General features: G+C 37.2%; 1 protein-coding gene across 5 annotated transcripts in view; it reads right to left on the bottom strand.

The window, feature by feature from the left end:
* Positions 1–23733, bottom strand: part of RBM27 (RNA binding motif protein 27) — a 70705-nt gene that overhangs the window by 45000 nt on the left and 1972 nt on the right. For 2 of the 5 annotated variants that reach the window (XM_058543289.1, XM_058543313.1), the window contains exons 2-7: positions 14509–14627; positions 11601–11725; positions 5177–5268; positions 4310–4503; positions 3062–3325; positions 158–457 (exon numbers count right to left, since the gene is read on the bottom strand). In XM_058543289.1, the coding sequence (XP_058399272.1) occupies positions 158–457; positions 3062–3325; positions 4310–4503; positions 5177–5268; positions 11601–11725; positions 14509–14627 (1094 nt within the window). The remainder of the gene's footprint in view (positions 1–157; positions 458–3061; positions 3326–4309; positions 4504–5176; positions 5269–11600; positions 11726–14508; positions 14628–23733) is intronic. The other 3 variants (XM_058543298.1, XM_058543323.1, XM_058543303.1) reach the window with 2 other exon arrangements.

Raw genomic sequence — 23733 nt, 5'->3', positions numbered from 1 at the left:
AAGGAAAGAATAGCATCTTAATTATGGGAATATATTCCAAATTCTATTATTATCTTTCAAAAACTTTAAATTTAGTGTCAAGTTAGCTAAAAGGGATTGATTCTTCTAAATATAATTCTTCAGTAGAGAAAGAAATATTCAACAAACTTATACTTACTTGGTATGGGAAGCACAACAGAAGGCGGGGGCTGGCCATGTCCTTGGGGAACAGGAAGTCTCATACTGTGGCCAGGACCTGGACCTGGGCCTGGCCCTGGGCCTGGGCCCGGGCCCGGGCCAGGGCCTGGGCCTGGGCCTGGCATTGGAGGCATTAACATTCCAGGAGGTGGTGGAGGAGGAAGCCCAGGAGGTGGTGGAGGGAAAGGAATCATGCTTGGCAGAGCAACTTCATCAACAACCAGGGGATCATTTCCATGATCAAACTGACAAAGGTCACCAAGTACACAAAATCCTCTTTCTGTAAGAATCAAAGAAGAATCTTAATATGATCTACTGAGAGTTCAGAAAACAAACAAAACAAATCCCTGAAAAACCCACCAACCTGATTTACAAAGTGTTTTTTCTCCAAGGACTCTAAAGCCTTCCTAGAGTTATTCTGCTAATCATCACATATCCCTGAGGTAGGGGCAGGTGCACTCTCTCTATACTATGAGACTATGCTTTGTTAGGATAGCAAATAACAGGGTCACAAAGAGGATAGTAGTCACTATTAGATTAACCCATTTGCTATTAAGCTTTCGTAATAAAAATTAAGATTTTTTTTTTTAAAGATTTTATTTATTTATTTTTCCCCCCCAAAGCCCCAGTAGATAGTTGTATGTCATAGCTGCACATCCTTCTAGTTGCTGCATGTGGGACGCGGCCTCAGCATGGCCGGAGAAGCGGTGCGTCGGTGCGCACCCGGGATCCGAACCCGGGCCGCCAGCAGCGGAGCGCGCCCACCTAACCGCCAAGCCATGGGGCCAGCCCTAAAAATTAAGATATTTTAAACAAATACGAATTTAGCAAAGGCTGGGGTTGCATGGAGACTTGAACTAGATGATCTAATTTTAACTACCTATTTTCATCATATTATTCTAAAGCAACCATTCTTACTATATCTACAAGTTGAAACTTTAGTTTAAAATATTCAAGTGGGCATTACATACTAGATTATTCACTGTAGCATTGTTTCAATAGCAAAGTATTAGAAACACTCCAAAAGTGCATCAATAGGAATAGGTTAAACACACATTTTTGTACATAGGCTAAGAAGCCTAAAAAATATCGAAGAAGTTCTTTAGGTATTAATTTAGGATGATTGCCAGGAAATATTGCTAAGTGAAAAAAACATTATACAGAAGAGTGTGACTAGTATACCAGCATTTATGTAAAACAGAAAGTGGAGGAGAATATATGTATTTGTTTTTGTACATATGCACAGACTATGTTCGGAAAGATATACAAGAAATTGCTAACACTGAATTGACCTTGGGAAGGAGATCTCTGTGGCTGGGAGACCAGGGTGAGAGTGAGGTAATGTTTGAAGTATGATTTGATTCTATTCCCTACTTAAAAATAAATAAAACATAAAAACATATACATTCTTTTGGGGCCGGCCCCGTGGCTTAGCGGTTAAGTGCGCGCGCTCCGCTACTGGCGGCCCGGGTTCAGATCCCGGGCGCTCACCAATGCACCGCTTCTCCGGCCATGCTGAGGCCGCGTCCCACATACAGCAACTAGAAGGATGTGCAACTATGACATACAACTATCTACTGGGGCTTTGGGGGAAAAAATAAATAAATAAAATTATTAAAAATATATATATATACACATTCTGGCTATAATCACCAAGACAAGAAACAACAAATGTTGGAGAGGTTGTGGAGAAATGGGAACCCTCATTCACTGCTGATGGGAATGCAAACTAGTGCAGCCTCTATGGAAAACAGTATGGAGATTCCTCAAAAAACTAAAAATAGAAATACCCTATGAGCCAGCTATCCCACTACTGGGAATCTATTCAGTGAACCTGAAATCAACAATCCAAAGAGGTTTATGCACCCCTATGTTCACTGCAGCATTATTCACTATAGCCAAGAAGTGGAAGCAACCCAAGCGTCCCTCAACTGATGACTGGATAAAGAAGATGTGGTGTATATACAATGGAATACTACTCAGCCATAAAAAAAGACAAAATCATCCCATTTGCAACAACATGGATGGACCTGTTTAAGTGAAATAAGCCAGAGAGAGAAAGACAAACACTGCATGATTTCAGTCATATGTGGAATATAAACCAACACACAGACAGAGAGAACTGTATGGTGGTTACCAGGGGCAAGGGGGTTTGGGGGTGGGCACAAAGGGTGAAGGGAAGCATTTATATGGTGACTTGACAAACAATGATGTACAACCAAAATTTCACAATGCTGTAAACTATTAAGACATCAATAAAAAAATTTAAAATATATACATATACACACACACACTCTATATTTATAGAAAAAATGTTATGATGTCTGCAATTTGCTTCAAATAATATAGGCAGGGAGAAGTGGTGGGAGTATGGACCAAAGCAAGATTGCCCATCAACTGATAACTGTTGATGTGAGGCCACAGATATACTAGGCTTAATTATATCATTTTGTCAACTTTTATACATATTTAAACATTTCCATAATAAAAATTTTAAATACACACACACAATGATTCAATCATTCAAATGGAAAGTCAGTTAACTTAAAACTGAAGGAGGTTACATATGCTTAACAAATTCCCAGCACAAACACCACACAAAGAAATCACAATTCCTAGTGTCTACCAAATTTTGTGGTATACTTATGGCATCTGAAGCAAGAAGAATAACAAGAAACAAACTAAAGAGTCAAATTTGAACATTCCCTTAACAAGAACCAAACTATTAAATCAAACAAGTAAATAAGCATATGCCAAAAGAGAGTCTTCTCCCCATTCATCCCTTTTAACAAAATCTGGACTATAACGAAAAAGTATGCAATATTAGCAACATTTGCTTTACTATTATTTTTAGGTAGAATGTAAGAGAAAAAAGAATTTTTACCATCGTAATCTCTGCATCGCCTCTTTGGTGGTGGGTTTCGACCAAAAGAATTGGAAGAGCTATGATTGTTATAGTAATTAGACCAACTCTCTGTTGTATTTTCAGAGTGGTGCGCAGGTGCGATCACAGTAACAGTGCTGGGAATAGACTGTGCCCCAGAGGAATACTGCTCAGAAGAGTTTGGAGGTGGTGCAGACACAGGCACATAGGAACTCTCCAAGTCGTTCCTTTCACTCTTAAATTTTGATCTTTCCCTGTGCTCTGCTTTAGAGACAAAATAAAAACAAGAAACAAGATCAGACCTTTTGGGTTTTTTTGTTTTTTTTGTGTGTGAAGAAGATCAACCCTGAGCTAACATCCGTGCCAATCCTCCTCTTTTTGCTGAAGAAGACTGGCCCTGAGCTAACACCTGTGCCCGTCTTCTTCCACTTTATATGGGATGCTGCCACAGCATGGCCTGACAAGCAGTGCGTCAGTGCGCGCCCGGGATCTGAACCCAAGCCACCAGCAGCAGAGCACCCGCACTTAACTGCTACGCCACGGGGCCGGCCCCCTTTTTGTTCTTAAACTATGTTTCTTTTCTCACTTACAGAACAGGAAAGATGAGAATATTAAAGTAAACTTACTAAGCTATCCATATTTCAAAGTGTTCTCATTATTAATATATCCTAAAAGTAGGAACATCAACAATGTGACATCTTAACCAATAACTCATGTAAAATTATCTTTTATAAACTCAACATAATGCAACAAAGAAAGGCCAGCTTCTCCACTGATCTTTAATAAGAATACTAGCCAAGAACTGACTTCCAAACTGATATCCCAGGCAATCAGTGGTTGGGATCCCAGTAATCTACTTAAAGTTTTTTTCTTTTTAATTTTATAAACCCTGGGCAACCTTAAAACAAATCAATTATTTTTAGTGGGGGTGGGGGATGGGGAAGGGAGTAGTGATAGCTTTGTTGATTAAAGGACATTTGTTTCAATTATACAAAATGACTTCAGTCTAGACATGTACTATGATACACTTATATAGCTTCTTTTTAGTCAAACTCCTTTGACTCCATCCCAAGAATAGAGCCCTGTCTTTGTGACAAAATCAATACTAAGTTTTTTGAGACAATTCCAGATTTTATATCGCTCAGACATATTAAAGGTACACTTACCGTTAAGGGAAGTTATGGTACCCTTGTGATAGGGGAAGACAAGCAACCACAGAGTTTTTAGAGGGAAGCCTCATCCACTCACCAACACTCCTATTTGGATCCCGGTCTTTGCTGCGCCCCCTACTTCGGCTCCGACTTCGACTCAGGCCTCGGCTCTTACTCCGGCTCTTACTCCTGGCTCTTCTCCAGTCATACTTCTCACGGTACAATTCATTTCGCTCATAGTACCGATCGTAGTCTCTCCACTTGCCATCTTCTCTTTTTTTCTCACGTGTCCTGTAATACGCAGATATAAAAGCCATGTGTACACTATGGAAACGAAGTCTGCAAACAAACTGGTAGTATAAAATACCCTCCTTGATTCACCAAAATTCATAACATCTATGCTTTTTTAGAAAGCCATAAGACTACCACATAATTCCTCTAATCCATTATATAAAAAGAAAAAACATTCCCTCAAGTACACTGGGTGGGGAGCAATGAAAAAAAGAGGTGAATCCAAAGTATGGGGAGGGGTAGTGGAAAAACAGCAAGTTAAAACTACAAAAGAAAAACGGCTCGAAACAAAGTTTTCCTAAACAAATGTTAATTTTTTGATAGTAGGCTGATGATTCAACATATAAATTGCACTACTTGTAATATAAAATGCTATGAAATGATTTTAATACTGAGCACCCCTAACCAAATGGAACATTTCATTAATACTCTCTGAGGAGACTGCTCCCACCCCTGAGCTCCTGGGGAAAGCACATAATGATGATTGTTTATAAAAAGAAGAGAAAGTGTGACAAAGACAAAAAACAGAGAATAGAAGGAACTTTAACCTTGAATCTTTAACCAGTTTAGAAAGAGAGGAGTCAGTATATATGTTAAAAGTCCCTTTAATGCCCTTATAAGGTAACTGAAAAGTGAGTTATCAATGTCTTCCGTATTAAAGATAAACACAAACCTTCGTTCACTAGATTCTGAACGAGACTTCTGGGGACTAGGATATTTCTTTTTTCTGCCATCTCGTTCTTCCTCTGCTGGCTCCTGAAATATCTATATGAAAACATTCATCAGAAACAAGAACAGTCCTTTTATAAACTACAAAACACATCCATCTGATAATCTTTCTGGTGTAAAAGAGGACACAAATAAATATACTGAAATATTGAAGTCAAATCACATCCAAGAAAAGTTAGGCAACAGGGAGAAGTAAGGAAGATGCTAAAATTACTTTAACAGCAATATGTTAATTTTTAAACGTTACTTTAAGGTAGAGAAGAGCAGTGTAGGAGGAAAACAGCAATTCATTCTTTAAAGTGAAACAGCAGAAATAGCAAATCTCTATTTCTCAGTATCATATAGTAAAATGGTTTATGTTTTCCTAATTATAAAATATATTCACACACATAATTCATTTGAGGAAGACTGTAGATTTATTTCATAGAAAAGGTTTCAGGCACAAATGGTTAACGAATGCTATAAAACTAAGTATTTCACGTGAATTATGGAAAAATGGTATCAGACTTAATGGAAATGTTAAGGTTTCTTTTAAAGCCTAACAGTTTGACCACAAACCAAGAACTAGTGCTTTTATTATTGTTTTTAAATAGAAGTGAATCTCGGGCCAGCCCCGTGGCTTAGCGGTTAAGTGCGCGCGCTCTGCTACGGGCGGCCCGGGTTCGGATCCCAGGCGTGCACCAACGCACCGCTTCTCCGGCCATGCTGAGGCCGCGTCCCACAAACAGCAACTAGAAGGATGTGCAACTATGACATACAACTATCTACTGGGGCTTTGGGGAAAAAAAAAAGGAGGAGGATTAGCTCAGAGCCGGTCTTCCTCAGCAAAAAGAGGAGGATTAGCATGGATGTTAGCTCAGGGCTGATCTTCCTCACAAAAAAAAAAACAAAAAGAAGTGAATCTCAAAACAAATACATAGGCTTTACTAGAGAAAGGTGAAATAAAGTACTTTGCAGGAGCTAAACAGATGCCCATCTGATGGAGAAGCTCACTTACAAATACCCAAATCAGGAAGTGAGTGAATGGAACAGGAGATAATTTAATAAAACTCAGGCAAGATAAAATGGCAGCCACAATATGACAACCATATGGTGCTGGCAAAAGCACTACACAATCATTAGACTATACTTAAAAATCATTCTCTCTACCAATTTACAGGATATACAGCAAATATATTACTTCAATGGGATGCAATCAGCAAAATCCAGACAGTAAAAAATTCTACAGGACAAATAACTGAGTTTCTTCAACAAAATAAAATATAAGGGAAAAAAGGGGATGAGGAAAAGAACAACAAGAGAGATACACAGGTAGGTATGAAGAGGGGATTTAAAGACTAAAAGAGACTTAAAAAGATATCAACTTGGAGATCTTTTTCCTTCTTTTTGCTTTTCCGTATTTTATAAGGATTTTTTTTGGTGGACATGTATTAACTCCTAATGGGAAAAACTGTTCTTAAAAAGTCAAAGGATCCAAGAGAAATAAAAACTTCAGGCCACACAAAAATTTGTGCATGAATGTTCACAGCAGCATTATTCATAATAGCCAAAAAGTGTTAACCATTTTCCTATCAACTCAAATATCCATCAACTGATGACTAGATAAAAGAAAATGTTGATATAACCATAAAACGGAATATTATTCAGACATAAAAACAAAAAAAATGAAGTACTAATACATGCTACAACCTGGATGAACCTTGAAAGCACTACACTAAGTCAAAGAAGCCAGTCACAAAAGACCACATATTATATAATTCCATTTATACATGTCCAGAATAGGCAAATCCATAGAGACAAAAAGTAGATTAGCAGTTGCCTAGGGCTGTGGGTGGGGGAAAGAAGACTTGGAGGATAATGGCTTAATGGGTATGAGGTTTCTTTTCTGGATGTTGAATATATTCTAAAACGGATCGTAGTGATGGCTGCACAACTCTGAAAACAATAAAAACCATCGCTTTTGTACACTTTAAATAGGTGAACTGTATGATAAGTGAATTATATCTCAATAAAGCTGTTAAAGAAAAAAGGCAAAGGGCATGTACAACATGAATGAATCTCACATAATAATGCCCTAAAGAAGCTAGACAAAAGATTGTATTGATTCCTTTTACATAAAATGGAAAAAACAGGAGAAACTAGTACATAGTATTACAAGTAAGAGTAATAGTTACCCTGGTGAGAGGGAATAAGGAAGAGGGAATTAACAACAACAAAAAAAAGACATTTTAACCAATCTGATTAGAGCTTGATTCAAACAAATGGGGAAAAAAACTGACATTTACGAACAAGTAGAAATTTCAACACTGACTGGGTAGCTGATGATATTAAGGAGTTATTGTTATTTTTATATATGATAAAGATATTTGGGGCTTTTTTTAATATTACCTTTTACAGATACATACTGAGTATTTACAGATGAAATGATACAATGTCTGAGATTTGTTTCAAAATAATTTTAGAGGATGGAAAGTGGTTAAAGGTATAGAAAAAGAAGACTGCCCAGAGGTCTATAATTATTGAAGCTGAATGATGGCTACATGGGTGCTTGTTATATTATTCCGGCTTCTCTCAAATATTTTCATAATAAAAAGTTTTTGTAAGTTAAACAAAAATAATCTACATTCTTTTCTATTTTAAATAAATTTTCTGGAACTTCCTAAGGATATGTTTTTCCACAATTATTTTAAACTTTTATTCTGAAATGACTTATATGGCATTATATTGTCTTATATATCTTGAATTAGTAATATATATGAAGACTTCATACACCAAAATCTCTTACCTACTTTGATCCTACTATTCTAAGAATATGAAAAGTAGATTTCTTTATAGACTCAGATTATGACCAGGCATGCTAATTTTAAAAGTTCTTCTTGGGGGCTGGGCCAGTGGCGTAGTGGTTAAGTTCATGTGCTCCACTTTGATGGCCTGGGGTTCACAGGTTCAGATCCCAGGCGTGGACCAACACACCACTCATCAAGCCATGCTGTGGCGGTGTCCCACATACAAACATAGGAAGATTGGCACAGATGTCAGCTCAGCAGCAATCTTCCTCAAGCAAAAAGAGGAAGATTGGCAACAGATGTTGGCTCAGGGCCAATCTTCCTCACCCACCCCCCCCCCCCCCCGCCCCACCAAAAAGTTTTTCTTCTATGTTGTCCACCTGAGTTATAGTTTTCCACTTTAACATCTTCTATTAGATGTCTGAGCATTATACACATATTTAAGAAGTTTTAACTATTATCTTGGTCTATCATGGCTACACAAGTCTGAGAGCCTCCATTCCACTGGACCTTTTTAGATATAAAAGTGTACTAAATAGTTATGTGGATAGGGCAGGATTGCCCATGGGTTGATGGGTTATTGGGGCTGAGAGATGAATATATGGGAATTCATTATACTATTCTGTCTCTTTTTGGTGTAGGTTGAAAATTCTCTATAATAGGTTTTTAAAAAATTAAAATGAAATAAAGATATTTTCAGACAAACCAAAGGGGGAAAAACTGTGCCAGACGCTCTCATATTTCTAGTCATAAATACATGCATTGGGTCTAAGAAAAACTGCCTTCTAACATTTCAGATGATCATGGTATAGTGTGAATAAGGAATTATAAGAACAAAGATCTATTATCTTCATGGATTGTTCTTTTGCACGTTCGTTAACTCCGACAGACAGGGTAAATAAAGGGTTTAATAAAAGCCAACTATAACTACAGCAAATTTACAAGTAATTTTCCAACTGTATATAAAATGTATTATGCTTCATAAATCATGGCACATATATACCAAGTGATTTTCCAGTACCAGGATGAGTTGTGCCAATGATCCAGATTCTTTCACCTGATTCCCCATGTGATCAATAGTCTAACCATAAATCAGCTGATGGTACAATGTAGCTGGGGACCAAGGAAGAAAGTTCAAGCGGCTAGTCCTTAGACGGAGTTGTTCCTCTGTACCCTGCTCAGAGCAACTGCATCAATTGAGCACAGACCAGAAAATCAGTCAATTAGCCAAAGGTATTGTGCTACCTCAAACCCCTTTCCTTTCACTTTATCTAACAGGAGTACTATAAACTATTATATTTATACACTCTTATATGAGCTTTTATTTATGTTAGTAATGACAAGTTACGTATAAAATCCTAGAAAATGGGAGAAATGCCAGACCACATCATTTGGGGTAGTTACACACAGAAACTGATATCCATTTTCCACAATTTTCAAAATTAGGATTTACTACAAAGATACAAAATGAAATAGTGCAACAATTTGTTTTTTTAAACTGTTTTTTCAAAACTCAAGATAATACAATTTTTCTCTTATATTCAAACCAGCTTTCTTTCAGCCACTTCTAATCCACTGACCTTCAATGATTGTAGAAAAGGACATGTGCCGGAAAAATTTTAACTTATTATGAAAGATTTAACCTATACTATAGACCAAAAATCATACACTATCAAGGACAGAAGAAGAGTTTCTTCCTATTTCCCTTACTTGGAAAAACAATACTGTGAGCTGCTCCTATTTTAAAAAGACTTTATGAGACAATTAGTGGGCATGAGCCAAAAACAAAAAAGTAAAAGTGGTATCGACTGACCTTAATTAACTATAGCCACATTTTATTTTAATGTTGGATCAATTCAATTAGCCTAGCATTTCAAAATGTATCAGAAATGACAAGTAAATGCAATATGTGATCCTTAGAATGAATCTTGTGCTGGACAGGAAAAAAACATGCTATAAAAAAATGATGGGCCAGCTCTGATGGCCTAGTGGTTAAAGTTTGGCGTGCTCCGTTTGGGCAGCCTGGGTTCGGTTCCTGGGCGCAGAACTACACCGCTCATCTGTCAGTTGCCATGCTGTGGTGGTGGCTCACATAGAAGAACCAGAAGGACCAGCAACTAGAATATACAACTACGTAGTGGGGCTTTGGGGAGGAAAAAAAAAAAAGAGAGGAAGACTGGCAACAGATGTTAGCTCAGGGCTAATCTTTCCCAGTAGAAAAAAATAAAAGCGTTCTTAAAAAAAAAAAAAAGAAACGTTGGGTTGATTGATAAAACTGGAATACAGACAGTAGATTAAAGTATTTTATCAATGTTAAACTTACTGAAACTGATAACAGTACTACAGCTAAGAGAATATCCTGATTCTTACGAAATATACACTGGTATTTAAGGGTCAAGGGTCATGATATATCTGACTCCCAAATGATTCAGAAAAAAATAGTTTTCTGGGTGTGGATTTTAAGAAGAGCAAATGGGGCAAATCTTTAATAGGTGAATCTAGGTAGATGGCATATGCGTGTTTTGGGTACATTCTTATAATTTTTATGTAAGTTTAAAATTATTCCCAAATAAAAAGTTCATTAAATAATTACAGTAAAAACAAAAGTTGGGAACTATTTCTGTATAATAATCAACATTTATGTGCCAAGCACTGGACTAGGATGTGTGTGTGTGTATGTGTATAAAATCTCATTTAACCCTCAATAAGGTAAATACTACTATGATCATCATTTTGATGATGTGAAAATGAAAAAAAGAAGTAACTTATTTTAGAGCTACTATTTTAACTCACACAGCCTGATTTCAGAACTCATATTCTAATCATATAATACTATGTTGTTTATACATAAAAAGAATTACAAATGAACTCTGTAAAATTTCCTCCTTGGTCCAAACAATTAGATTACCATCTATAATCACATTTTTATACTTCGACATTGTACAAACATTTTTTTTTCCTTTTCTTTCCTATGTTGACAGTGACGTTTATAATTACATTAACTATTTAAAAAAACTATATGGTTAAAAAAGAGAAAATGAAGAAGTGTTACCTAATAATTTCTCTTCAGGTTTCGTTAATAGTCATGCGTCGCTTAAGGACAGGGATACGTTCCGAGAAGCACGTCATGAGGTGATTTCATCATTATGAACATCACGGAGTGCACTGACACAAACCTGGATGGTATCCCCTGCTACACACCTAGGCCATATGGTACTAATATTATGGGACCACCATCATACATGCAATCCATCATTGACTAAAACATCATTATGCAGTACATGGCTGTACTTTACTTTCAGTAGAGCCACCATATTTAACCAAGTTTTCTTTTTCTAAAAGTCATTGGATAAGATTTCTCTGAATTCCTCAATATACTAAAATATTTCTTGGAATACTAAACAAGGCAACTTTTCAAGTCCAAGGAACTAAGAAGCCCTGATAAAGAATGTAAACATTGCCCAAAACCCAGAAACTTCAATCAGTAGGTAACTGCTTCTAAAGAGGTCAACTTCCAACTAAGAATAATACTGGTAAAAGGATCTAAGAAGCCCCCAAAAGCAAAAGAAAACTTTGCATTACCTCTTCTTTAATTTCTTCTTTTTCTTGCACTGGTGGTTTTGGCTCAGACTTAACTAGTTCCAAAGGTGGAAGGTAGTTCTTAGTATAGAGACTTTCAAATAGTTTATCCACAAAACCTGAAGTTTCTAAGGAAAAGAAATAATATTTAAGTATTGTACAAACAAAAAATAAAAGTTTGACAAAGCACTCTATTGGCAAAGCTGAGGAAAATGGGATATCTCATACACTGCTGGTGGAACTAAAAGTGAGTCTAACCCTTATGGGGGAAAATCCCACTTCTGAATTTTTAAATCCTTTGGACATACTTGCACATGTACAAAATGACACATATGCAAGATTATTTGTCTGAGTACCCAATAGTAAAGATTGGAAACAACCCAAATTTCCATGAAAAAGAGACTAATTTAATAAATTATGTGACAATCATACAAAAGAATACACAGTAGCTATAAAAACAAGTACTGATAGGGCCAGCCCCGTGGCTTAGCGGTTAAGTGTGCGCGCTCCGCTGCTGACGGCCAGGGTTCGGGTCCCGGGCGCGCACCGACGCACCGCTTCTCCCGCCATGCTGAGGCCGCGTCCCACATGCAGCGGCTGGAAGGATGTGCAGCTGTGACATGCAAATATCTACTGGGGCTTTGGGGGGAAAAACATAAATAAATAAAATCTTTAAAAAAAAAAAAAAAGCAAGTACTGATAATATCAGATCTCAAAGATATAAGACTAAATATCTGTATCTGTTCATATTTGTATTAAAAAACTCTGAGGGGCCGGCCCCGTGGCTTAGCGGTTAGGTGCGCACGCTCCGCTGCTGGCGGCACGGGTTCGGATCCCGGGCACGCACCGACGCACCGCTTCTCTGGCCATGCTGAGGCCGCGTCCCACATACAGCAACTAGAAGGATGTGCAGCTATGACAGACAACTATCTACTGGAGCTTTGGGGGAAAAATAAATAAATAAAATCTTAAAAAAAAAAAAAAAACTCTGAGAAGACAAAAAAATGACAAAGTTGTATACTGAGGGTGGGAAGGCAGCAGACAAAGAACAGGTGAGAGAGACTTTTCACAGCACACCTTTATACTGTTGGATGAAATGCTACACTTCATGACTCATCTTTCACGTAAATTAAGTAATATAAACTAATACATTTAGAACAGAAAATACTCACCTGCACTGGGGATGAATTCTGTTAAGTATCAGGTTTTTTGGTACAAAAAAGTCTTACAAAATTACAAAAAAAAATATGTAATCCTGTGTTTTAGATTCAGAAGACATATTTACTATCTTTTCCTTCTCAGTAGATATTTAGTTAAAGGGTATCTTCTCATCTCCAATAGCTAGATCAACCAGTAAGTAAGTGTGCATTATCCACATTCCTGTTCATCCATTCAGCAATACTTATTGAATATCTTCCCTGTGCCAAGCACCGGAGGTTCCAAGTCCCCACTCTCAACAAAGGGCAAGATTGGGCCGGCCCCGTGGCTTAGCAGTTAAGTGCATGCGCTCCGCTACTGGTGGCCTGGGTTCAATCCCGGGCACGCACCGACACACCGCTTCTCCGGCCATGCTGAGGCCGAGTCCCACATACAGCAACTAGAAGGATGTGCAGCTATGACATACAACTACCTACTGGGGCTTTGGGAGAAAAAAAAAAAAAAAAGGAGGAGGATTGGCAATAGATGCTAGCTCAGAGCTGGTCTTCCTCAGCAAAAAGAGGAGGATTAGCACGGATGTTAGCTCAGGGTTGATCTTCCTCACAAACAGTAAATAAATAAATAAAAGATTAAAAAAAAAAAAAAAGGGCAAGATAAATGACGGGGAGCCATACACACAGATAAACAGGCAAAGAAACCTATAACATGACAGGGAGTGACAACTGCCATGAAAAAAAATAAGAACAGGAGAGAGTGACTAGGGGCATGAGGTATACTATATTGTATATAGAGCGCTCAGTGGAAACTACTCAGAGAAGATGACATTTGAGAAGAGACCAGAAACCATAGGTAAGAAACCATGTATCAAGCAAGGGCAAAGAGAGTTCAAAAGCCCTGAGTCGGAACATGTTTGCCAAGTTGAAAAAACAGCAAGGTGGTCAATGTGGCTAGAATGGAACAAGTGAGGAGGTGTGGTAGGAGATGAGGTCAGCGAAGTGGCTGGGGAGGCCTCCAGGAAGCTCTGTAGACTACGGAAAGGACTTTGGTAAAAAGATGGGAAGTTAAAGGCCCAAAAAGAAGAGGATCATGCCCATCTCTTCTTGGATATCAAGAAGCCTCAAGGGGCTGGCCTGGTGGCATAGTGGTTAAGTCTGTGCGCTCCACTTTGGCAACCCAGGGTTCATGGGTTCGGATCCTGGATGCTGACCTACACACCACTCATCAAGCCAGCTGTGGCAGCGTCCCACACACAAAAAATAGAGGAAGACTGGCACAGATGTTAGCTCAGGGACAAATATTTCTCAAGCAAAAAGAGGAGGATTAGCAACAGATGTTAGCTTGGGGCTGATCTTCCTCACCAGAGGGGGGGAAAAAAAAAAGCACCAGCCAAGAGAGAAAAAACAGCTTCGTTTTCCTAATAAACGGTAAGAATAAGCAGCTTCATTATCCTTAAACTGTTACCCCCAACCATCACACTAGGCTCTGCCACAAGCTGCAAAGGACCCATTCACCAAAAAAGCATTAGAGTTACCACTGCCTCAATAGAGGAAAATAGCAGAGAAGGAAAGGAAAGGGAAAAAAAAAACCAGTTCTGCCAAAATACATGATAAATTATTAAGCATGAATGGGTATATTCAAGTATTTAAACGACCCTGACCAATTTCTTTCCTTTCAATATCTCCAACATTTTATCAAGAAGTTTTAAATTTAAAATCTTTACTTAAATACTTGGTTGAAGGCCCATAATAATTACCTTTTTGTAAAAAGACATCAAGTTGGTCGGCACAAAAGGCTTTCAATTCTTTCTCAGGTTTGTCCTTCTTGACCAGTGCTACAACATAGTTGGCCAAGGCTGAAGGGTCAGCGTCACATCTAGTTAGACAAAGAGAAAACAAAAATTTTAAAACCTTTTTTTTTCCAAACAGTGATGCCATTAATAAAGTCATCCCTATTGTGGAAAGCTAAAGGTCAAAAACTTTATTTAAAAAAGTGACTGTACCTGGAACAAATAAAATAAATAAAAATTAAAAAGTGACTGCAAACAGGGACGGGCCTGGTGGCACAGCAGTTAAGTTCTCACGCTCTGCTGCAGCAGCCCGGGGTTCGCAGGTTCAGATCCCAGGCATGAACCAACACACCACTTGTCAAGCCATGCTGTGGCGGCATCCCATATAAAGTAGAGGAGGATGGACACGGATGTTAGCCCAGGGCCAGTCTTCCTCAGCAAAAAGAGGAGGATTGGCATCGGATGCTAGCTCAGGGCTAATCTTCCTCACACACACAAAAAAAGTGACTGCAAACACAGGTGACTATTAAAACAAACAGCATATACACAGTACAAGTAAGATCTTCCTTTTCTGCTTATTTTTATAAAATAATTTGTCTCCTATTTTCAATGTTCTAATCATACCCAGAATTCTGGACCAAATCTACATGTATTTGCTCTCTCAATGGTAAGAGGGAAAGGGTGCCAACTGACCCTTAAGTTGCAGACTGACTCCCAGCCTGCAGAAGCACTGTCAATATCCTCAGGGACTGTCTATTCCATGTCACCAATGAGGAAGAAGCAGAGGAAGTGATGAGACAGCTTTCCTCATTCCCTATAACCCCAGGTATCAGCATCCAAAAATGGTGATCAATTCCACTGCTAATCTTCTCAGTGAGTATCTTAAGGATCTTTTTAAAAAGTGAGAACACAAGAAGGATGGCACCTTAAATAGTACTAGCAAATGCTCTAGCAGCTATAAGCAAGGAAGAAAAGACCTGTGAGTTAGAACAGAAAGGATAAGAGAAGTGGTGGAAGGGCAGCAGAGATAACCTTTACCTACTTCACACTTTTTTTCTGGTCGGTAGGAACCTGACTTTGACATTCAAAATCATCTCCTATGCCAGGGCAACACATGATCCTTGAGTTGCCAACTCCTGACATAAAGCAATCCGCCAGACTTAACATTTATCTGTATTATATGAAACTGAAAGTTTTCATGTTGTACAAAATACATATATATGTATTTTTATATTCTATTTTCCCCATGAATGTACATTTAAGTAACACATATCCTTTGTGGCTTCATAGGGTTGTTGTGAAGGTAAAATGAAAAAATTCAGAATGATAGTAAATAAAATCATTATGCAAGCAAAGTGATCATATCCCTAGAAAACATTATTGAAATCTAACTAATCTTGTTCTATAACTCTTTAGCCTCCACTGCCAACCAGAAAATTAAAAACTTTCAGCTCAAGATTATCAATCAGATTTCCAACAACTTTATGAGATTAGAAAACAAAAGAAAAAGCAAGCACCAGCACCTTTACTTCCTTCTAGTCTGTATTTTTAAAGTTCATAACTAGGGCCGGCCCCGTGGCTTAGTGGTTAAGTGTGCGCGCTCCGCTGCTGGCGGCCCCGGTTCGGGTCCCGGGCGCGCACCAACGCACTGCTTCTCCGGCCATGCTGAGGTCCCACATACAGCAACTAGAAGGAAGTGCAGCTATGACATACAACTATCTACTGGGGCTTTGGGGGTAAAAATAAATAAAATTATAAAAATAAATAAATAAATAAAGTTCATAACTAAATAAAATAGAATTTTTTTCATCGCTAATATTAACATTGTTGTAGAAAAGCCTGGTTCTTTAAACATCTATGCACATTTACGCACCAAATTCTAAGAGAGCAAATTTCAATGACTGTCAATTTTACAAAACTCAGAGCTAATAAAAAAAAATGATGGGCAAGGGTCAAAGTGCACTAGGAGAGAGTATTAGCGTCAAAGATGATGAGTTACATATTAATAAAAACATGCAATTTTAAAGAAAGCCCGGACTTTTCTTAAGTAAAAAATATAAATTACATTTTAGAGAATTATGATTACCTTAGTAAATCCAATTGCTCAATTCTAAAATGGATACGCAGCATTTCCACCTTCAAAAAATATTATTACCCACCCTGGCTATTCCATGGACACCTTAAAATAGAAATGTGTAAGTATACTCAATTTCACTCCTGAGAACAGTAAGATATTTGATCAGAATAGTTCTAATCAACAGTCAAATGGAGAGGAGAGGGGGAAAAAAATCACTTTTATACCTTTACTTAGAAAGTTCAGATCCTGGATAAGGACGATATTCTAAACATAGAAAGAAAAGGATTTTTTAAAATAAGTAAGAATGGCAGATAGAAGTAATATTAATTTCTCTGGTGTTATGAGAACCTTCCAGGAGTCTCATGACCTGACAGGTAAAATGCTGGGTAAGGATATGAGGCTTCTAGTGAGAAACACGCAAAACATTCAGATTACTAGATAAATAAGGTGGGTTAAACAAACCCAGATGTCTTATACATATTAAGTATTCAGACTCTGAAAAACAAAGGCAGAGTTAGGCTGCTTCTGATGAAACACATTTTGATGTGATGGTTAAAATGCAAGATGAAAAGTTATGAGAAGGGCTGGCCCCGTGGCTTAGCGGTTAAGCGCGCACGCTCTACTGCTGGCGGCCCAGGTTCGGATCCCGGGCGCGCACTGACGCACCGCTTCTCCGGCCATGCTGAGGCCGCGTCCCACGTACAGCAACTAGAAGGATGTGCAGCTATGACATACAACTATCTACTGGGGCTTTGGGGGAAAAATAATAAATAAATAAAATCTTTAAAAAAAAAAAAAGTTATGAGAAGGTAAAAGAATAGAAAAAGACTAGACACTAAGAAAAGAGAGTGACCACAGATGCTAAATATTTGTTTTATGTGAGCGAACAAGTGATCGTTAGTAACTGATAGTTAGAATTCTGCAACAAATACAAAAGTGTGTAACAGTTAAAGGAATGGGACCATTTAAATTTAACAGCTCCTAGTACATATCCATAAAGTGTGCTATGAAGGCAACTGCCAGTCTGAAATAGTAAGTCACACCAATTGAATGAGGAAACTTAAATACGTTGAGGAGTCTTATGCTGTAATTTTCCGTACCTTTATGATTGTTCTTATTTAGTCTTTCATCACCCCTTAATATATAAACTTTAAAAACTGACAATTACAATATTGTAGTAGCTATGGTACCAATGCTAACAGCAGCCCAACAAGACTTCCAGAAGTGTGTCACAAAAATCTGAGCACGACTAAGATCCTTGATAGATTACAACAGATCTACTACTTTTTGGGATTCTCTTACTCAAGAAGTAGTACCCAAGAAGAACATCTAAAACCTTTTAGCTATTTATTTGTAATCAAAGTTTATGGAAATTCATTTTTGCTTAACTATAGAGACAAGCATATTTCGGAATAAAAGAGATTTTAAAATTGTGGATCCATGTCTATGTTAAATACACACGTTTCTAGACAAAAAGGGGCTTCTGTTATAACAAAGAGATTAGAAAAAGTAATAATACCCATCTAAAATTACTATTCCATTACAAAGTCTTTAAAAGCCCTTAACAGCATAATCAAAGAATTATTATTCACTTTATTGATATCTAAATTTCTAAATATATAAAGACAAATTAAGAGATCCACTTAAGATCAGGCAGACAGCACACCTGCAGAACTAAAACTCAGCTACAACGCCACACTAGTAAAATCTATTTCACATCATTTACACTTTTCTAATGATCTGCACGACAAATTAATATATTCTAAGTCTCAACCAATAGTTACCTTGCAGTTAAAATAACCAACAATGGGGCCGGCCCCATGGCTTAGCGGTTAAGTGCTCGCGCTCCGCTACTGGCGGCCCAGGTTCGGATCCCGGGCACGCACCGACACACCGATTCTCCAGCCATGCTGAGGCCTCAACCCACATACGGCAACTAGAAGGATGTGCAACTATGACATACAACTATCTACTGGGGCTTTGGGGGAAAAAAAAGGAGGAGGATTGGCAATAGATGTTAGCTCAGAGCCGGTCTTCCTCAGCAAAAAGAGGAGATTAGCATGGATGTTAGCTCAGGGCTGATCTTCCTCACAAAAAAATAAATAAATAAATAAATAAATAAAATAACCAACAAAAGAAATTTCCTAAAGTTTAATGCAAGTTACAAATATGAGGACTCCTTAAAATTCAAATTTTGCAAAATATTCTAAGAACATGCTTCCATTATCTATCTTCTAAGTTATTCAAAAAACAAAAATCAATTACAATGAATTTTTATCAGGGCAAGTTAACAGAAATATTGCTCTGAAAATGTCTCATCTATATAAACCTCATATTTGTCTTTTTCCTCCTTAATGAAAGCTCCATTGCAGGTAGATGACATCTGCTGAGCTGGCACATTAGCTTTACAGATTTCAGACATATACCCAATCCCAAGACCAAAGAGTAAAGGTCCTTCCTTGCCTTAGGCCCCAAGCCAAGAAACACTAGCAAAAAACCATTACAGTCTATTTGTTTTAGGAAAAATCCACTACTTAAATCTTTTCCACTTGCAGAAAAATCTACATGTTTCTGAATATGGGCTCAATTTCATGTTCTACCTTAGTGTGATTTTTGTTTCAGAGGCAAGACAATTAACAAATATGCTACTGGGCCACAGGAAAAAAAAAACCCTGATTTTAATGTTTATCAACAGCCATTAAAAATGTTCATATTCTTTGAGTAGTAGTTGTACTTATGAGAAACTAGCCTCAAGAAAAAAAGCCAAATATAGAAAATACTACTGGTACCTAAGAAACACTAAAAATATATATATTTATTGTGTAAAAACAGCATTATTTTTAATAGAAAAAGTAAAGGTAACCATTCTTATTGCTGAATGTTTATGAAACATTAGGCAAAGTGATGGTTATAAAAACAATACAAAAAATATGAAAAATGCTTCTAATGTAATGTGAATTCGAGAAATCAGGATAAAAACTTTTACATTTGAGTCTGATGACAGCTACATGAAAGTTCACACACAGAAAAGAAACTGGAAGTATACACAATTTTATTCTTTTTCCTCCTGTCTATACTTTCTCTAATGCAATAACGTTTCTATTTTATAAAAAAGAAGTAAATAAAAAAACAAAAAGTTATGACCCTGATCTGTGTTCAGATTATTCCTTTGATAAGGCAGTACTAGAAAAATAAATAAAATCTAAGCAGATTAAATCAAAGAGTATAAGTGAATATAAGAACCTGTTAACACTATTGCTCCCACAGCAGTAGCCACTAGCTAAGCATATCCAGAAATTTAGACAATTAAAAAAAATCTTACTTTTCTGATTGTTGACCAACCTGAATATACAGATGAGCACACTGATTCATTTAAACATTTACTGAGTGTTTACTAAGTGCCAAGCATCTTGCTTGGTAATGGAATTACTTTGAGTTAGACAGACCTTGCCCTGCAGTCACATGACCAAGAGAGGGATATGAAAACAAATAATTACAGCACAAAATAACAATGGTTAAAAAGAGATTAAAAAAAGAGATTAATAACCAACTAAGTAACAACACTGTAAGAGGATGAGACAAGATAGTGGTAGGAAACATAGGGCTATAAAAGCTCAACTTCTGGCTTCTAGCCTATAGCAACTGGGCCAGGAAGAAATGAAGTCAGACATATTTAGGAGGCAGACCAAAGGACGCAGAACAAATATGTTCTTAACTTAGTATACTAAAACTTGCCAAAAAGTCCTCTGGTCAAAATAAGTCCTTCTCTATGAAACAGTGAGTGGTTTCCTTAACAAGTCCCACAGCACTTAAGAGGCACACTAATTCTTTGAGGCCACTACGTACACTTTAGGAAAATATCAGTACTTCTCAATCTTAAGAACATACCTCCAAAAGACTCATTTCACCCTAGTAGTTTATTTATCAGGGAGGTCAGGTCTAACAGCTGCTAGGTGATGATTTTTCCTCCCATTTGAGCAACTGCAAAGATTACTAGTAAGAGTTTAACACGATAAGGATTGCAAACCTATAGCAGCATGTAAACTCTATAGTTGAACCAACTATACCCCCATGACCACTGAACCAATAAAATGATCTCCGTTGATGAACCTTATTGCTGCCTTTTCCATCATAATCAGAAATGACAACATAGCCAATTTCCCAGCGTACTTAAAAAGACCTCGATATGTCCTGAACTTAAAACTGCACATCAAGTCTACGGCCTTCACCAGCAATTCCTGTTCCTGCCTATAGGGCCTGCAATGAGACTCCAGCTCTGTCATGCACTAGACTGATTATTATCTTGTAAGTGGCAGTGATGCTTAACATTAGTAAGTAAAATATTTTTGCAGAAAAGGTTTAATATATTTTCATGTTTCAAAAGCCATAAAATTTCATTTAATGTTTCTGAGGTACAGAAAGCACTTTTTATAGTCTGTATCATTAATATTCATATATTTGTGAGGTAGGTAAAAGGCTAATATAATTAACTCTATTTCATAGAAAAAGGTTAGACAATATCTCCAAAGTCACACAGAGAATCTGAGATAAATACAGAACTAGAAACTAAATGCTCCAATTCACATAACGATGCTCTACCAGAATAGACAGACGGATGGATGCAACTGTCCAAAAAAGTATTACAAACTCCATCACTCTTTGTAAAACATATACCAAGACAAATTCTTACAATAAGCCAAACAAGCAGCAGTGAATTATATATGTTTACATATATTTAATATATATAATATAAATAACTTAAAACATTATCATTAAAGACAACATTTTTTGGTAGCAACACATTTGTTATAGAAAAATGTTTGCCTGGACTTTTTCTAAACTTGTAGAAATTTCTTCAGTGATTCATCTATCCCTAGATTTACTTAGAACCTTACTTTTAACGGGTTCACATACTTAAAATGAGCAGTTATTCTGACAGAAAGAAACCATGACATCTCCTAATTGTGCATAATCCCTACAAAGTCTCTATAACTAGGATATCTAGGATATTCTGAAAGTGAGGAAAGATGAGGACCCCAAACAGATCTGTGAATTCAGTCTGTTCATGAAGCAGCAGGAAAAAAAATACCATATAAACTTCTTGACTAAGATGGCTTCTCTCCCCTTTACTGCACTGCCAACAAAAATGGTACCAGGTTTTTCCCAGCCAGTGAAGGAGTCATTTCTTCCAGGCTCTCTCCTTCTGCCTTCTCTCTAGGAAAAGTAATAGATATGTCTCACGTCTACAAAAGGAGTGCAAAGTAACAGATAAGCTTTAAAGAGCACCTGATATTTCTAAATTTGTCTAAAGGGAATAATCACGTGTAAACTGGATTGGTTTAGAAATATCCCATTACATGCCTTTGTTTCACCAGTGACAAGATGTAACATGCTTGAAAAGTCCTAAAAATTAAAAAATGTTATAAATTTAGTTAACTGTAAATTAAGCTAAATAAGAAAGTGCAATAGGAAATCATATGCACAGCCACAATATGATTCCAACTTATCCACTGCAACTACATTATCTGAAAGCCTAACAACTGCTCTGAAATGCTATGTTGCAGCAACATGCCAATCTGCCATGAAAATTTTCTTGAGTCTGGAATATGCAAAAAGTAAATTTACAAATACAATCCACTTTAGCATATCATTTATTACATTTTAGGATGTCTAAACAAACAAAAAATAATCTCTCATGACAACATACAAAGAATGAAGATGTATGTGATATCTGCATTTGCATTTACTATTTCTTATTAACACTTCCATTCAAAACCATTATTTATGAGAGTTAAAAGTAAGTATTTTTATTTTGTAGTTCTGGGAAAGCCATCTATACTACTAAAGCCTAAGTAGTGATTTTAGATCTTTTTAAGCCCTAAAAAAGTAACAAAAATTTTAAAAAAAGAAAAGAAGCATGATGTGTGCTTTAAGTTGAACATACAACTCAAAACAAAGGGGGAATCTAAATTCAATCATTATGAAAGATAATTTTTACCCACGAAAATTACAGAATATCTATGAACACGTATCAGTACAAACAGCCCAAAAAGCCTAGTGAAAAACATCCTTAGGAGGTTTAAGTTCCTATCCAAACTAAGTTTTGACATTAAGAAAAAAATCAGGGGCCGGCCCTGGGGCTTAGCGGTTAACTGTGCGCACTGGCGGCCCGGGGTTCGGATCCCGGGCACGCAGTGACGCACTGCTTCTCCGGCCATGCTGAGGCGGCGTCCCATACAGCAACTAGAAGGATGTGCAACTATGACATACAACTGTCTACTGGGGCTTTGGGGAGAAAAAGGGAAAAAAAGGGGGGGGATTGGCAACAGATGTTAGCTCAGAGCTGGTCTTCCTCAGCAAAAAGAGGAGGATTGGCATGGATGTTAGCTGAAGGCTGATCTTCCTCACAAAATAAAAAAAGAAAGAAAAAGAAAAAAATCAAAAAGCACTACCCAGAGGCCAACCCCGTGGCCTAGTGGTTAAGTTCCGCATGCTCCACTTCGGCAGCCCAGGTTCAGTTCCCATGTGCGGACCTACACCACTTGCCAGCAGCCATGGGGTGGCGGTGATCCACATACAAAACAGACAAAGACTAGCATAGATGTTAGCTCAGGGCGAATCTTCCTTAGCTAAAATAAAAAACAAAAACAAAACAAACACTACCCAGAGTAAAATATTTTAGAGAGCTTTGGGAAAAAAAAAGCAATTAACTATAATGTTAAAACTTGTCACCTTCAACCCAAGACATAAAATACACATTTAATACTTTTAAAAGGATCTCTCCCAACCAACAAAATCAGAGCTTGTATAGAAAACTGTCACCAAAAAAATTTTAAAAAGGCAACAGGAATAGCAGAGCAGGTGTACAAAATCAAGGGATAAGGTTTTTTAAAAAAATGTTAAATAACATTAAGGTAAGGAATTTTTTAAACACAGACATTTTTCTTTTTTCAGCCTTTTCCATATATGGTCAATTTCACTAAATCTATTTCATTAGTTCCCACCTTCCTCACAATCCAACTCCATCTTTGTGCTCCAAAACTTTTTATTGTAGAAAAAGTATGATGCATACTCATGAGGTCCATATTCTTCTAAAAAACTTTGAAGTGTCTCCA

The sequence above is a fragment of the Diceros bicornis genome, chromosome 1 (assembly GCF_020826845.1).
Source record: "Diceros bicornis minor isolate mBicDic1 chromosome 1, mDicBic1.mat.cur, whole genome shotgun sequence".
Lineage (NCBI taxonomy): Eukaryota > Metazoa > Chordata > Mammalia > Perissodactyla > Rhinocerotidae > Diceros > Diceros bicornis.
This window is presented reverse-complemented; position numbering and strand designations above follow the sequence as displayed.